This window comes from Ammospiza nelsoni, chromosome 1 (genome assembly GCF_027579445.1).
Source record: "Ammospiza nelsoni isolate bAmmNel1 chromosome 1, bAmmNel1.pri, whole genome shotgun sequence".
NCBI lineage: Eukaryota > Metazoa > Chordata > Aves > Passeriformes > Passerellidae > Ammospiza > Ammospiza nelsoni.
Genome location: NC_080633.1, coordinates 142,486,984 through 142,504,567, shown reverse-complemented (window position 1 = coordinate 142,504,567; position 17,584 = coordinate 142,486,984). Strand labels below are relative to the sequence as shown.

The following is a 17,584-nucleotide window of genomic DNA, read 5'->3' as shown; positions in this document are numbered from 1 at the left end:
GACAATGCTCAGTGAGACTGCCTTGCCCTGTCCCATATAATGTTCCCCAAACAAAACTGTAAAACAGACCAGCCAAGGGGTTGTTCCCTGAAGGAACTGTAAGCAGGCCCACTCTATTTTAAGAAGGAAGAGAATTTGTGTGTAGGATGCTAACCAAGCGACTGTGCCACTTGCTCTCTGTGCCAGGGAACAGCCATGGCCCTCTTTGGTTTGCTAGCACAGGCAGCTCTCAGAGGCACAGCTTTCCAGAGGCTGGATTTTGGCCCAACCAAATATATAAATTTTTCTGTCATTCTCAGGCTAAATGATATAGGCACCCCAAGCTCATATCAGTCCCAATCCATACAGGTGTCCATAGAGGTGGAGACATTTCATATCACAAACCTGGCTTCTCCAAGCCATCATGTATGGAATGACCCTATTTAAAAAAAAATATCTGTGGTGCAGCCTCTCCATATCACACAGCCCAGTATTTCCTACCCTGCTTTGATAACAGCTCCATTTAATGCAAAAGATAATAAGATCCAGATATCTGAAGGAGAACTCTTTGGACAACCAAGCCAGAAGTTATTATTCACATGGGATTATGAAAATAATTTTTTTCTGAATTCTGTGTGGATTACCTCATCAACCAAGAATCGAATTTTGTCTATAAAGCTCTGAGTCTCACGGATCATTTCATCCACTGGCATCTTCTTTTTCTGCTGCTGAATGATTCCCTTGGCATCACTGGACATTGCTTCCTGCAGTGAGGAAAGACAATATATACTTTTCATCTGTTATCAAGTAGTTTGAAGTGGAAGAGAAACAGTCTTTGATTCAAGTTGAAAAGAGAAGATGGGAGATGCTTTGTTCAATGTTTGTCTTTGTTTGCCTGTATACTGCATGTATGGAAGTCCCAAACAACATGTGATTGCCACCTGGATATAATGGGGTTTGATCCAGACAGAAGGCACAATCTTTTGTGCTACAAAGAGTAAAAAAAGGTAACAAATATTCAGATGACCTCCACATAGTTTTGTTTCTTCTCACTGGTTCCCTGGAGATTACTAGGTCAAGTGAGGTTCTCCTTCTAAGGTCCTTACAAAGGCCAGACTTTACTAGTCTTGAAGTTCAGCATCGCCACAGCAGTAAATCTGTAAAATTGTAAATTTGGTGCTTTTCCACTGAACTCAGCATCATTCCATTTTAAGATGCTTGGATGAGAAAAATAATCTGATTATTATAATGCCTTATTGGTATTTAAAAACAACACCTTCTGATTGATTTTAGTGTATCTGACAGCTCTTTATTAAGTACAATGGGATTTATTAAAATAAATGCTCATGGATACTATATTCATATGAATTACAAAGCATTCCCATATAGGGCAATCAAATAGAAAATAAAATAGAAGAAAAAACCCCAAGCAGTGTGCTTTCAGTAATCATCATTGCATCAATGCTTATAGGAAAAGAACAGCACATACCAGCTCTTGCTTGAACAGCATGAGCCTCTTTTTGTCCAAAGCAGTGCAGTTCAACCCTCTGGGCTTCTTTTCAGCAATGACCATGAACGCCCTAGGACACAGGAATAACAGGGGCTATAAATCTGTTATTTTTTTTAATGTGAGAATACTAATGTGCTAAAATACATTGGAATGTTCTGTGTCTGCTGTAGTACATGAACCAGAAGACAAAGGTGCTGAAAATCTCTAAAACATCATGTACCTATAAGATTAAAGGAATAGAATCCAAAACCTCGGCACCATACTTCCCAGAAATGGATTAATAATATCTAGAAATAAGGGCTTATATCTATTTTGAGCCCAATCACGTCATTTGACACAGAGTCCACTGGATCTATACCAATATGTGACATCCTTTGTTTTTATATTAACTGTGGTTGTTGTTTTTAGTGTATCTATCACACACTTTATTAAATCCTACTTATCACCTATACAACGTATTCTTAGAGTTCTGAAAGCCAAAATAATATGACAATGATTGGCAGTCATCTATTGTCAATATTGAATATGGAAAATAACAATAAATATTTCCTCTGTCTAAATAGAAACTGCAATTTGGGAAGGTCTTTGCTTTTACAGCAAAATAAATAAAATATATAGCTTAGTAAGTTTACTGTACTTTTTAAAAATTATCATCGGTTTCCTTGTCTAGCCTTGAATTTGTAGCCAACATTAAATTTAATTTTCTGTATGCACCTAGTAAAGGTTATTACCTGCTTTGATTGATAAAACCATTTAGGGTCTTCTTCATTTTCTCCTCAGCTGCAGTCTCTGAAACCTTGATCAAGTCCTTTACTTGCTCTAATGATTCTTCCTATGAAAAACACATGAGAAAGCCATTATGCACAGGAGGGCACTTTGTCATTCTGTCGGTGTTTCAGTGCCATTTATGACTAGCAAGAATGAGGGAGGTGATTTTGTGCCCTGACAGGAAGAACCTTTGATATATCACTACACTTGAAGTGCACAGAGAAAAGACTCCAGCAGCATGATATATTTTGACCTTTTCCCAGTCTTTCCAATTACTTGTCCAAGCTATTACTGCTTGGAGCAACTTTGTGTTCTTAGTTCTTTGAGGAAGATCAATAATTTGGAAACATTATCCTCTAGGTAGGAGAAAAAAATAGTTCTTGGTTCTGTTTCTAATCCTGATGCCTAACTTTAGCAAGATGCTGGAGTTAACATCTTAAAATTCATTGGTCACTTGAATCCATACGTAAGGTCCATCACAAAACCTACTGTTATCCATGAGGAATGGAGTCTGTTCTTAAAAGCTAAAATAAATATCTGGATTTTCAGCAAGGCCTGTGGGTGTTCGGTGTACTGACAAACATTATGTCTCCACATTCCCATATTCAGATGTTTAATATTCAAATATCTGAGTTCAAAATGTTTGGTTATAAGTCATTGTCCTCTCCTGATACAACCTGGCATAAGTATGACTTCAGCATTGTTCCTCATGAGATATATATGGATAAATGAGGGATGAATCAGAATCTTAATCAGACTCTTAATTGAGTGCCCCACATTAAAATATTTAACACTAGGAGTCACTTAAAAAAAAAAAACAAACAACAAAACCTACTTTTTTGAGACTGTTGATAGTCAACTTTAAACAAAAGCAGAAAAAAACATCATTATGGGAAAACACAGTGACTAGGACATCAGAGTGACTGCCCATCAGATTATATGCTTTTCTGTCTCTGTCAATGTTTTATGAAAACTAGAGCAAATATTGTCCTTTAATGACGCCCCAGTATAAATATAAGGCAAGAAGACATTAGAGAAAGAGCCATAGGAGACAAAATTACTCTGTATCTCATAATTTAATTGTTTGAATATTATTACAAAGAATAAAACATTGCTGAGGAAGGAAAGCAGACCTATGGCCAAAAATAATTGTGGTTAGGAATACTTGAGCAGCTCTAACAGTTCAAAGAAATTTGGGAAAAGAAAGTGTTTATATCAACTGCTTTCTCACAAAATGAACAACAAGAAATGCAGCTGGGAGAAAATTCTGAAGGCCTGATTTGGAAAGTGTGGCCTCTCACTGCTGTACTTTGCTGAGTACATGAGCCTGGGAGGATGGCTGCCCCTTACCAGGTGATCTGCCATTTTCTCCAGAGTGTTGGAGGAGTACAGCCTGAAGGTCTGGCTGCCCCAGTGGCTCCTCACACAGACACAGGGCTTCCTCTCCTCGTATGGCAGGTACTGGTAGTTCCTGTGGAAACAAGGCAGGGAGCAGGTCATGAAGGGGACAGAGCAGGTCAAGGGGACGCAGAGCAAAGAGAAGTTGTGTGGTGCTCTCACAGCACAGAAGCTGCAGGCACAACAGGATGTGTTCTCACATGCTAACAAGTACATTTTGCTTGGGAATGGCAAACACAAACATCATTTTGTGCTACCAGTGAGATCCTTGAAGAGAAACAATTTGAAGTCAATGGATCTAATTTCAGTGCTTTCCAGGGTGGGAGAAAAGCCAAAAAAAAAGGCATGCAGGAAGCTCTTAAATACTATTAATGGTGGGAAACTACAAGGGGGAAAGGAGCAAAGATTAATATCTGATCACATCTTCAAAAGCAATGGTTCCACACACTGCACAGTGGGAGAGCCATGTCAGAGTCTCAACACCATATTCCTTTCACAAGATGCTCTTTTTCAGAGTTTGTGGAGACTGACATTCCCTATCAGAAACTGATCTGCAAGGCCTGCTTAGTAAAAGTAATACAAAGCTCATAATAACTCAGTGATAAAATGCATCCACTGATCTCTCTTCTCACACTTTTGATCTTAAATCCAAGGTCTTGGTATCCAAGGTACTCCGAGGTATTGATTCTTGTATCTCTGCTTTCTTTGTGGGTTCAGCTGCAGGAGTGACTTGCACTGGAAAAAATGAGCAGGAGGCCAGCATACCCAGAGTCTCTGCAAACCTGCCACAAAGCTGATGCTTTGATTAGATCTGCAGCAGGTACAATGCCAAGTCCATGAACCCCATAAGCACATTGTCCTCCTGTATATAAATACTAGAGCTTTATGAAACTTCATTGCTCAGCCACACTGGATTTAGCAATAGAGGTCTCCTCATTTTCCATACCAATGGTGGGACAGTGGAGACCTTTTCAATGTGTATGAACATTTGCAAACCACTTCATGTTCCTCTGGCCATGGCTCAAATAGCCTCAGATAGTCCCAGTGATTTCAGATAGAACTGAAATCCACATGTTAGATCACCAAGCCAAGACCATGGAAACCAAACCACTTTTTGCTCTTGAGTGTCACATCAATGACTTCAAACTTCCACACATCCCAAAGAGGTTTATGTGTGAATATTTTCTGTTTAAAAAGATTACTATCTTCCCCATAACATCATTTGACTGCCTTATGTGATATCAAAAGAGAAATTTCCACTAACTTTCTCCTCAATAACCTACAACAAGGTGAGGATTACCCATTGAATTTGGTGCAAAGCAGAGCTACACAGGCCTTGGGTGTCATTACTTCTGGTGTTTTCAGAAAGAAGAAAATCAATTCAACCGTCTCCCCAGGCCTGAACTTCTTAACCTGAAATTCATAGAGCTTATGAACCTTTTTATTGGATTTACTAAGAGTATATAGCCATGAAAAATTCAAATGGAAAACTGAAAATTCAGGTCTATTATTCCCACTATTACAATTTTGAGGAATTGCTTTTTCAGTTTTAGCTTATACTTAGTTTGAGTTTTAACATATGTGTGGAAAACTCCTGGGAGTTTCATGGTGTCTGCTTTAGAAGTCATATTACTCTGCTTGTTCCTTTAATTAGTTCATGTTTTTAATCTCCAAAATACACTTTCCTTTTTGTTTTCTATTGTTCATTTATGAATCTAAAATGCAGTTTTTCTAAAGTACTGGATATCCCATTAAGTACTTATTAATACTAAAAATATCCAGTGGCGAGACCACCAAGACATAATTATGGGAAGACAGTGAAAAACTCATTAATTGGTATCTGTGGCTGACCAAACTCTTTTAAATACCACAGGAGGAAATAAAAGATGCAGCATTCTACATAAATTTGAGGAAAAGGGATCTTTAATGAGAGAAAACTTCAATAAGTCCAAGTGCCGAGTCCTGCACTTCGGCCACAATAACCCCCTGCACCGATACAAGCTGGGGACGGTGTGGCTGGACAGTGCTCAGGTGGAAAGGGACCTGGGGGTGCTGGTTGACAGTCGATTGAATATGAGCCAGCAGTGTGCCCAGGTGGCCAAGAGGGCCAATGCCATCCTGGCCAGTATCAGGAACGGTGTGGCCAGCAGGAGCAGGGAGGTCATTCTTCCCCTGTACTCGGCACTGGTGAGGCCTCACTTGGAGTATTGCATCCAGTTCTGGGCCCCTCACTTTAGGAGGGACGTTGAGATGCTTGAGCGTGTCCAGAGGAGGGCAACGAGACTGGTGAGGGGCTTGGAGCACAAGCCATATGAAGAACGACTGAGGGAGCTGGGGTTGTTTAGCCTGGAGAAAAGGAGACTAAGGGGCGACCTCATCACTCTCTTCAACTTCCTGAAGGGTGGCTGTGGTGAGCTGGGGGTCGGTCTCTTTCTCTGGGCGACAACAGATAGAACAAGAGGACACAGTCTCAAGCTGCATCAAGGGAGATGCAAGTTAGAATTAAGAAGGAAGTATTTTACAGAAAGAGTGATCAGATACTGGAATCATCTACCGAGTGAGGTGGTGGAGTCATCATCCCTCGAAGAGTTCAAAAAAAGACTGGATGTGGCACTTGCTGCCATGATCTAGTTGAATTGTTAGAACATCGGTTGGACTTGATGACCTTACAGGTCTCTTCCAGCCTTGAATTTCTGTGATTCTATGATTCTGTGAAAACTTTATTAATACTGGAGCAAGTCAAGAAGCAAATAGCTGATTTGAAGAGTGATTCATTCTTTTACAATGGTTCTTAAATCTAAATTCTTGTTAAGGGAAAACTAAAAAATCCCAGCTTCTCTCAGGGAAGATAATAACCCTCTGCATGTACCCAAATTTGCAGTTCTGTTAACAAGGAAAGGCAACTGTCTTTCCACCAAGCACTGATAGAAAGTGCTTTTCCCCTCTCTTTTTTTACTTGCTGCAAAACCAGACTTTTTTACCATGTTATTTTCATTCTTGTTTTCTTTCATTAACTCCTATTTCATCTAAGTGAGCCATTGATTGCAGAAAAGAATAAAAGTGCATTTTAAATTTAGAGACATCCAGAAACCAAACAGATCCAGGTCAATGTTTTCCTCCTGGTCCTTATATCTGTAAACTGCTTGGCCTTCTAAAGTTAGAAGTGCCATTGGCAGTCACCAACACCAGGGATTGTTCTACCAACCAAAACAACAAAGAAAATATTTCTTCTTATTAGCATCTTTCAAATGAATTAAACCTTTACAATTCTGTTTATAAGCAACGTTATTTGGAAGAACTGTTCTGCATGTTTTCATCCATTGCTCCATTTATTTTCTCAAAGCTTATTTCTTCCTATCTCTGTTACTACTTGCTATTTAAGTCTGTATCTATAATTATTAGCTCTAGAAAGTGTTCTGGGAAGGCAAATCTGTTCTTTGCCTTGACCAGATTTCAATATTTCACATGTGACATTGTGCTTCTGGAGCTGGACACTGGCTGGGTCTTACTTGTGATCACAGTGTGGGACCCTAAACCAGGGATGGCACTGAAGAAATTGCATTTTTCTGAAGCTTTGCAATGTACAGCTGGTGTAACACACAACACTCTCAGAAAGGATTCAAGAGCCTGTGAGGCCAAGATTAGATGCACATAAAATAGCTCAGAGCCTGCTCACTTCAGTGAAGACAAGAAAATTGTGAAAGATGTAATTGAGGACCTGAAGGACTCCATTTCACACAAACATTTAATGCTGCCTGCCTAGGTTCATCCATGAGTCCCACAGGATAATAAAAATAAGAACCAGAATCCTACATGATGAGGTTTTGAAACACAGATCCTCACCTGTTCCCCCCTGTGATCAGTGGCTTCTCAGGGGGTGTGGTGGATACCAGGGGTACTCCAAGGTCATGAGAAATGTCATCTTTCCCATCATACAGAAGGCTTTCTTCTGTTTCTCCACTATGTGTCTTCTTTTTCCCTCCAGCTCCTGCTGGCACTCCATCAGTAGTATTTCCAAAGTTACCTAGAGACCCAGGGTTACAGGAGATGTCTAAACTGGAGGTGGTAAACATGAATGAGGCTTTAAAAAAAGAAAATGGCCAATCATGCCAGTGGAAAATCTTTGTCCTCTCCAGTTCATTCAGCTGTTTTAACGACACCACAGCTTATAAAGGTTGTGACAGGTTTTGTTTGTCTCTGGAATGTCAGGTTCTAGAGCAGTGCTTCCTTGCCAATCCCATGTGACAAATACCTAACACATCCCTTAGTGATGTGATCCTCTGACTGCTGGCCCCCAGGACCTTCAGCTTTTAGTAAAGAAATTCAGAAACCAAAACAATACTGCTGTTGATATTTCTATACTCAGGAGCCCTGATATGGGTTCACACAGAAAATGTGTGTTCTTCATAACATATGGATGATCATTTCAAAGTTTGATCTCAGAAGTGATAAACTCTTTTTCAGACAAGTAAATTTTGCACATTAGGGTTGCAGAATTAGTAATAACAATGCTTTGAGGCCTCAGCTTCAAGCCTAATACCAGACAACTCTGCTAATAATACAATCATCTTCCCTAAAAGGATTTTGCCTTAAAGGGTAATTATCAGCACTGGGAAAGAGGTACATCCATCAAACTGATAATTACAGATCTTAAAAGAGAGGCAGAAAACATTCCCTGCAGGAAAAGAATGTGCTGAATCACCCCGTATGACATCCTGATCTGGATTTTTGGTTCAGCCTTTCATGTGAATAATGAGAACTGGCCAAGTTTGGGTCCAAATTTCAGCTACACAGGAGGCTAAGAGATGTTCAGGTCCAGAATTCAGGGCCAGATTCATCTTTAGTATTAATTCTGACAAGAATCACTATAATTCCTTGCCCAACTATTTAAATGAGTTTCTTGTCATTCTCAGCTCAGCTTCCTGCTAAGTTTCAGCAGGAATCAGTATCCCTCCTTGGATTCCCCTGTTTTTCACAGCATCTCTCCCTGCACACACAGCCCTGTAGCTGAGCACAGTCATGGACATGAGCACTGAGACTGGAAGTGCCCCTGTGCACTTGGTGGGTCTGGTACAGAGAGAACCAAATCCCTGCAAGGGAAATGAGACCCATTCAAGCTTCTCTCTTAAGAGGAAGTTCTTCTGCTTTGAAAATATTAATGAAAATGTCTTCATTTTCTCTTTAGTCTGCTTTGAGGGATAATTTAGCTCCATGATGAGGAGCTCATGGAGTTTGGTCCTGCTTTCCCCTGAAAGAGGAAAGGACTTACCAGGAGGACATTAGGACAAGGTGGTGTCTGCAACTTGGGTCTTGGCTGTACCTCACCCCCCTGCCACACTCACAGACCCACAGGAAACTCACTGGGGTTGGCCAGGACAGTGGACAGGGATCATCCCCCACAAAGGGCTCCCTCACAGCCAGGGGCTGATCAAATGGAGACATCACAGAATGAACTCTGTCTGAAGTAAATTATCTGAGTTTGACCTATCAAGTGATTAAAAGGACAAATACTGGCTAAGATGCTGTATATACTGAGGGAGAGGATTTGCATTAATACAGGACATTTGGGGAGCAAGACAGATAGGCATCAGTATGTTCAGCTTGAACATATCTATCCAGAGAAATGATAATCAGGGTTAACTCAAATGTAGGCTCTGCTCTGAAGCTGAGCCCTGAGACACATCAGTCAGTAACACCTACCATCCTCCTGCTCCTGAGGCTCCCCCTTTCCTTTGGATAAAACCTTAGCACACTTACCAACAGAAACCTCAAAGGTTATTGGCTTGTCCCCAAACTTCCTATCAATCATTGTGGCTTCAAAAAATGTCCCAAAGAGAAGGAATTCTTCAAATTTCTCTTCATAGATCTATTGGAGAAGAAGGAGGAAAATGTTGGCATTTGTTTTACCTTCTACTCTTTTTTTACAGCATGAAGGAAAAGTGCAATGGTCTTTTGTTGAATGCTAGGCTCTGTTTACATCTATTGGAGACCCAGCATCTGCTTGTGCCTGGCATGGACTCTCAGTCAAGGAGGGCCAGCCAACACTTCTGATGCTCTTGGGTCATTAACAGCAAAAGCTATTAACCCCAAGCCAAGCCTAAGCTCAAAGGAGATATAATTTATAGTTTGAGTTCTCCCCAAATTTACACCCCAACTGTTGTGGCCTTCCCATCCAAACCCTTCTCACTTCACAACACCTGCAAACTGAGGCCCATTAGGCAAGATCAGCCCTAATTCTTCTGCAGTGTGAGTGAGGCAATGAATAAAACATCAGCTATGCATGAATATTTGTTTCCCTGACTTCTGCAAAGCAGAAACAGTTTTTGACACAGCCCATGATCTCTTCATTTTGAAAAACCTTTGCTATACATAGCAAAATATCATAGGTCTTCAGTGAAAGGATTAGCAGCATCATATATCAGAGTCAACAGCTCAGATTGCAGCTCCAGAGTAACTTTAGCTTTTTATACTTGTCCAGTATGAAACCCTAATAAAGCCAAGGCTCAGAGACTATGACACATGCATCTATCTCCCATTACAAAGAAAACAAATTTTAATATCTTCTTGCAGTCAGAATAGGTTGATAAAGTTGTGCTGTGGGGATGGATAATTTGCTTCTGTTGTCTCAGAGGCTCTATGAGACATTTTTTGCATTATTGGTAATGTCTCCAGTTCCCGCTTTTCCTTTCAGAGAGTGGTAATACAATTACTGCCTACTGGAGCACAAAGTATTGCTGAATGTCAAAACTAAAAGAGTATCAAGCATCACTGTATCATGCTATTGCCTTTTATGTATTCTCTATTTGAAACTGAGAAACAGCAGCTGGAATTAAATCCTTATTATTACTATTCATTTTTGTTGGTGGGTGTTTCAGCAGGGTTTGTTTCTCTACCTGGGGTATTTCGCCTGGCCCAAGAACATAGTGACTGAGCAATTCAAAATAATGGATTTCTTGCATATAAAGGAAAATTTATATGGAAATAAGTTTCTTTGAATGTCATCTCTATTAGTCTTCAGAGAAGAACTGAGAGACAGAGCTAATTTACAACTACATGAGTAAACAAAGTAACAGTGGAGCACAAGTTATAAGTGGCTTGCAATTACCCATGCCAGTTTTCTGCTCACATACTCCTTGACCCACTCCAGCCAGCCCTCAGGCCAGAAATTCCAAGGCCAAGGAAGTGAACTTCTCAAGGTGAGGCCTCAAGACCAAAGAACAATTGTTCCTCTCCCAGTTACTTGTAGAGATGGAGTGGAAAGACCAAGAATCAGAACCAATAAAGGACACAAATATCCTAAGTGAGCTGGAACTCCCACTACAAAAGACAAAGTTTTTGATCAATGACAGAGAATCACAGAATCATCAAGGCTGGAAAAGACCTCTGAGATAATCAAGTCCAAATTTGACTGAACGTGCCCACTAAACCATGTCACAAAGCACCACATCTACTCATTTTTTGATCGCTTCCTGTAATGGTGACTCCACCACTTCCCTGAGGAACCTGTTCCAAAGCTTAACCACTCTCCTTGTGAAGACATTTTTCCTAATATCCAACCTGAACCTCCCCTGGCACAACTCACGACCATTTCCCCTTGTCCCCTTGCTAGTTCACTGGGAGATGAGGCCAAGCGCCCGCTTGCCACAATATCCTGCCAGGTAGTTGTAGTAGATACAGTGAAGGGGGAGGAAAATTGGTTATGAGAATATTTTTTTCCTATTTATTGGGTAAAAAAAAAAAAAAAAAGAGCTTGCATATGCAGCAATTGTTGCTGCTCCCAGAGAGTGATGTGCTGGAACTGAGAATTAAAGCTCAAACATTGGCTCAGCTCCAAAGCCCATGCACCCTGCCACAACTGCCCAACCTTGTCCAAGCCCCACAGTGCAGATTTTCCCATTATGTAATCCTATACAACAGGTGGAATTAGGTGAACAACATCAGTTACCACTGGTTGAAACTGAGCACATAATTTTCAGCTCTTCCTCTAAAGGGATTATCAGCCTAACACTAGCATCACATTGGCAATGTAGTAGTAAAGGAGGAGACTAAATCAGGCTAGACTGTATCTGTCTTTCTGCATTTGCACAGATTTTATGTCAGTGATTCTCTATTGACTTCAATTGACAGCTCCAGATTTTCTTAAATGAATGCAGGAAGTCAGGCTTTGTAATTCCCAGCTGTCCACACTGGTTCTCTGTCCATTGGCAGATATTATGTCAGATAATTTTCTAGTAGGAACATGTGGATGCAGCTAGAGCAAAAGGAATTATACAATAGGAAGCTAAGTTTTATGAACACCAAATCCTACTTGAGAGGTTTTTGAGTTACAGGTACACATTAATGCTGCATTTGTGCTGAATTATTGTGGGGAGGTCCCAAGACTGTGAAAGTGTGGAGAAACTGTAGGGAGCACAAAAAGGAATTTTATAAGGCTTGACCCCAAATACACACAGCAGTGCCATTCTTGGAGGTTTAGAGACACATGACAACCACTCTCTTAATATCATACTGACCTCTAAAGGTACATCAAATGGCTCAACTTCCACTTCAGTTGAGTTCATCTTGTCTGAAGGAGAAGCTGACTTTCGGTCCTCTCCTGCTTTGTCAGTTTTGTCTTTTCCTTTCAGTGCTTTATCTTTAGATGACAGTTTGATATCCTTGATAATGCTTGAAAACTTGGACTCACGGGCTCCTCCTGAAAGTATCTCCACAGCAATCTCAAGGAAGAGACGTCCTCTGAAGGAGACCCCTTCTCCAAAACCTTCATTAAGCTCCTGATGGTCATCAATGAGGCTGTGGTTCCTGGGTGAGCCATAGAGATTGATCCAGGCAGGCCCAAAGGTAGGCAAAAACCCTGGAGATAAAGTAACGTTTGTGGCTTTTCTGTTGGGTATTAGTGTTCTCTCCTCATTGTCTGCTCAAAAAATCTTGCCTCTAATACCCCAAAAGCCAAACCTGAACCCATTTCTGGGCAGTGAGGAATCATTTCACACAGAGCACTGCTTTGCCGAGCAGTTCTTAGACCCCAAGAAACCTCTGTCAGTACCCAACCAACCCTGCCGGGAGGTCTTTCTCAGAAGGTGATGGTACCACACCTTCTGGGCAGGAGGTCTATTGCATCACTTGAAAAAGAGCTTGCTGCTGCAGACTACAGACTGGGACATGATGGGAGAGGATGGAGGCTTTCTCCTGTAGGTCAAACTGTTTCAAGTCTGTGTTACTCAATTTATACAAATTTTTCTTTTATCTTCTGGTTAAGGACTGAGATGCATATTTGGATTGGCAGGTTTAAGGAATTACTGTGCTTTCACTGAGCTGTGATAACTGACCATGTTCCACATATACATCACACAGCATAAACAAGGCTATACAGGTAGACTCAAACATCAGTGAAAAGACTCCAGGTAGAGAGTCTCTCCTCAAATAGAGCATAAGACACTAGTCCATGGTGCCTCCCTGGGCTGAGGTTGCACCCAGCTGAGCCTTACCTAAACACTTTGCTCCAGTGGGTAGATCCAAAATACAAGCCTGCTCTGCCTTTGATTTTTAGTGATTTTCAGTTTGTGGCTTCATTGCTTAATAGAAACTCACATGAACTATAAACGTACATCTGTCATCCCCAATGGATTAGAGCAGACTATTGTCACAGCCACACAGATGGTAACAAATTATGCAGCAGCCCTTTAACAAGAACAGCAATGTCAGACCCTCCATGTGCCAAGCACAACGTAATATAATGTGAAATTAAGCAACAGAAGGTGTCTCAGAACCAACACTTGAACTCTGGACACCTCTAAATTAGGATTAGCCGGTGCCAAGATCCCATGCAAGTAGATTTTACCTCAAAGGTATATCCTGGAACAGATATTTTCCCCTTTACCTTTGTCACCATCTTGTTCATTTGATATTTTCTTCAAATCAATGAAGTGGGTAGCCAAGGCCACATCATTCATGCTGCCTTCATCCCAGACCTGGATTTTGACTCTCCGACAGAGCGGAGGGAACATTTCCTTGAAGACAATCTGCTCGTGCCACACAGGATCTGCACAGTTCTTTTGCACTGTTGTCCGGCCCTGGAATGGAAGTCCAGCCAATTTAATTCCAGAAGGGTTGAACTCTGGAGAATGGCACTGAGTACAGCAGCAATTGCACTTAGCAGCATCTCTCTGGCCATTTTTAAAGCACAAATACGCTCTCTTGAAAGTACTTTGGCTTTTCTATTAGCTTCTTCATTTTGCACTCCATATCTAATAAAAGACCACATTATGGCTGAAGAATTCTCACATGCACAGAGCAGAGACTAAAATCTAATACTTCAGGACCCTTATTAACAAAATGTATCTGTAAAGCCAGACTGGCATTTCTTCTACAAACTGCACACCTTCAAATGTCTTTTGAAATATCTGGGCAGTGATGATGCAGTGCAGTTTTTTCATAAAAGACTAAATTCATTACAGATTCCAGGCTGTGTGTACCAATGGGATTTCCTTAAATGAGGCAATTTATCTAGCATAAACTATGATTATTGTGGTTCATGCTCTGGGTATATGCCTGTGTGCAAGAGGGGTAGGTCCTGGCTACCCCTAGCTGTTCTTCCAAACCTAAGGAGATGGCAGGACTGCGTCACAGTCTGTACAGTCACTGGAAGTGGCAGGATTTACACTCTCACATTAAATGGAGAGAACTGAGTCAGAAAACCCACCAAGCCTCACTATAAAACCCTAATTTGCACACCAGTGTGCAAACTCACATCAGTGACCCATTCCTGTCTCCTTCAGTCCTCTATTGAACCTGAGGGTGCTGCATGTGTTTGCCTGGTTTAACCCACAGTAGTACTTTGCAATTTGGATTCAGTACTAAGATCCTTGTTCTCATGCCTGAAACATCTGAAAAGGACTAACTGGAGCTGTCCCTAAGGCTTCCTTGCACACAGAAACCATTGCTGGCTTAAAATAGTTTCCATTTTGATTCTTTGTTTATTTGCGCCAGTAATCAAGACAGGCTCTCTGACACAGGGTTTCATGGTGCACCCCAGGGGAACCAGGCCCTGGACCTCCCTGCATTCCTCTTCCACCAGAGTCAGAAGCCTCTCTAAGCAGTATCTGTCACACCATGTTTGATGCTGAACTTGCTCTAGGAGCAATGAAGCCAGGCAGCACTGCCAGTCTGTTAAATGTTTACTCTAATCAGGAAAGCTGAGAGGGTCCTGAATTTCAGCAGAGTAATTCAGAAATCAATACATAGCCCTAAAAGCCTGATTGAACCACATTCACTGATTTCAGCCCTGCCTCCTTATTTCACTCAAGGGAGACCAGAACACAGCTCTCACCTGATCCCATGCTGTGTAAATCACTGTCTTGTAACTCAGTGTTTTAGTGCTACAGAATTCTCTTTCCCCTCCTGCTGCCTGCCTGTAACCTACTGCCGTGAACCTGATATTAGATCTGCTGGCATTAAATGTCTCCATTACTTTATTTCTGCATAATTTAAGAACTGAACATTTTCTGATGACCAAGATACATGTTTACCTAATTTATGTAACACTAAGTTAAAGAACATCAGCATAATCAACTGCCTGTAGCCCAGCTAATAGGAAATAAGGCCTACTTTTGTGATCAAGAGGATCCCAATTACCATTTGACCTGCAAACATGACCACCACATAGGGATCCACAAGGTCCTTACTGTCGCCTATGAATGCTTTGGTGACATTGGCCATGATGCTAGAGTTCATCTTTGGAAGTCCTTCTGCTTTGTAAATTCTCACATAAAATCTGGCCCATGGTCTTTCAGATGGAAAGCCTTTGGGGATCAAGAGATTCCTGGAAGGAAAAGAGAAGCTGTTGTCTTAAAATTGAAAACTTGGACAATGAAGTGATATTTTTCCCGCCAGCACTGTGATCTTGGGTTAGCATGAATCTGAGAAGACACAAAAAGGTGTATGAATTTGCTTTTTCATCTGAACCACTACCAATCTTTTACCACAAGAAAATTATATGGCATTACTCAGCAAACTTTTCTATGTGATATAGAATCAGGTCCAGCCAGATAAGGTTCTCTGGGCCTTGTTCAGTAAATTCTGAATATCTTCAAGGACATAGATTTCCCACTCTCTTTGGGCCCCTGTTTCATTAGACCATATCGATGGTAAAAAACAATCTGTTCTGAAATTTCATTGTTCTAACCTGCCTCCAAAGCCTCTCATCCTTCTACTGAAAAGAGCCACTCATCTGAAAAGAGCCTGTCTCTGCCCTCCTCATGTATGATGAAGCCCCTTTGAGTGCTCTCCTTTGGGTTCAAAAACCCAATACCCACCACCTTTCCCCATAGACCATGTGCTCCATCAACTTGGTGACTTTCCACAGACTTGGTCCAGGATGTCAGTACTGACCAGAAACATTGCTCAGGTAAAATTTAAAGTATGCTGGTAGCATATTTACCACCTTGAACTTCTGTATTTTACAAAGAGAATGATAACGTACTTGAGTTTACCTAAGGATATGGAAATATCCACACGCTCACATCCAAGAGTGGACAAGGAATAGGTTTTCCTCATATTTTTTCTTCTTGCTTCACTGCTTTAAGTAATCATTAGTTGGTTTCAAATCAATGGACATTCTGCCAGGGGTCATTTGGAACTTAGCCAACAGGACTTGGTCAATTCTATCAGCTGCAGAGAAGTGACCCTAATGTGCCCTTCAATTTAGATGAGAGGATTGTAAAAATTCTTTGAGGATGTGAGAACAACCAGGTGTACAATGCTATCCTGCAATTAACCCTGAGTTAACAAGGAAAGGATTGAAATGAGGGCAGAGACTTATTGAGACACCTAGTAAGGAAGAAAGCAGTAAATAACAAAAATTATTGCAGTACTTTTCAATCTGTTCCTCAGTATCAGCTGTTTTCTGTGTGGCTTGTATTGCATCACCTTTCCCCGTCACACTGAGGTCACACTTCAGGTACCCCTTGGCTCCTGTCCTAATGTCAGCAGGGTCTGTGAGAAGTGCCCACTTGTCACAAAACTGATGACCTGTAAGAAGGACAAGCTTAAACACTCAAATAGAGGATATAAAAACATACAAGTGTCTTCCTCTTCACTCCTGGAAAAGGTACATCAAACTATGTTTGTGCTGTCAGGAGAATTGTGCTGAAATATATTTGTTTACCAGACACTTCTAGAGGGTCCAAAATATTTTGTGATCAAAAAGGCAAGCAAAGGATTGATCCAGAGCTTGTCAGAAACAAGCTCATTTTCATCACTCTTTACTGAGATCAATGAGTACAGACCAGTGGAAGCCTGGGTGAGATTTCAGCAGCTGAACTGAGGCTGAGCCCTCATGAGGAAAGGCCACCTCCTTGATGAGAACTCTCTGAAGTACTCAGAACTCCAGCAGAAAACCCCTGCTGGGTGCTGTGGCCACTGTAATGCTGGCAGACAGCTGAGAAAGGGAAGGAGAGTGGACAGCCATCAGAGGAAGAAGAATGAACCAGAAGCATCTTCAGCTCCATCTTTCAAGGAGGAAAATGTTCAAGACAATTCCCCCGCAACAGCCCTTGCTGTAATTCTGTTTCAACAACCCCATCAAGAAAGGTCCTAGGATCTCATGTTAAGTCATTGAACATCACCTTGGGTGGGTAAAGGAGTGGGAAGGAGACACCACAGAATACCAGGGATATGAGCTCAAGATCAACCCTCAGCCACCACCCTCCTGTTAGGGTGTGAGCAGGAGATACAGGACAGAACTCAAGACTGACACAGCTTGAACATGGATGTAGACTGCTCACTGCAGATAGGCCATTCCTCTCTGACTCTTACAGGAACCCTGCAGAGAGGGTGGCCCAAGCAACTCTACACTCTTGCTATAAGTGTGTGACATCTACAGCAAGTGGCCTAAATATGTTCTTTCCCAAGGAGGAAGAAGAGACCAAG

General features: G+C 41.4%; 1 protein-coding gene across 1 annotated transcript in view; it reads right to left on the bottom strand.

Annotated features, from left to right (window-relative positions):
* FER1L6 (fer-1 like family member 6) overlaps positions 1-17,584 on the bottom strand; it is a 64,789-nt gene that overhangs the window by 31,108 nt on the left and 16,097 nt on the right. The window contains exons 8-17 of the mRNA XM_059478555.1: positions 16,528-16,684; positions 15,290-15,476; positions 13,536-13,728; positions 12,169-12,509; positions 9,413-9,521; positions 7,499-7,679; positions 3,608-3,728; positions 2,221-2,321; positions 1,469-1,559; positions 624-743 (exon numbers count right to left, since the gene is read on the bottom strand). Coding sequence (XP_059334538.1) covers positions 624-743; positions 1,469-1,559; positions 2,221-2,321; positions 3,608-3,728; positions 7,499-7,679; positions 9,413-9,521; positions 12,169-12,509; positions 13,536-13,728; positions 15,290-15,476; positions 16,528-16,684 — 1,601 coding nt within the window. The remainder of the gene's footprint in view (positions 1-623; positions 744-1,468; positions 1,560-2,220; positions 2,322-3,607; positions 3,729-7,498; positions 7,680-9,412; positions 9,522-12,168; positions 12,510-13,535; positions 13,729-15,289; positions 15,477-16,527; positions 16,685-17,584) is intronic.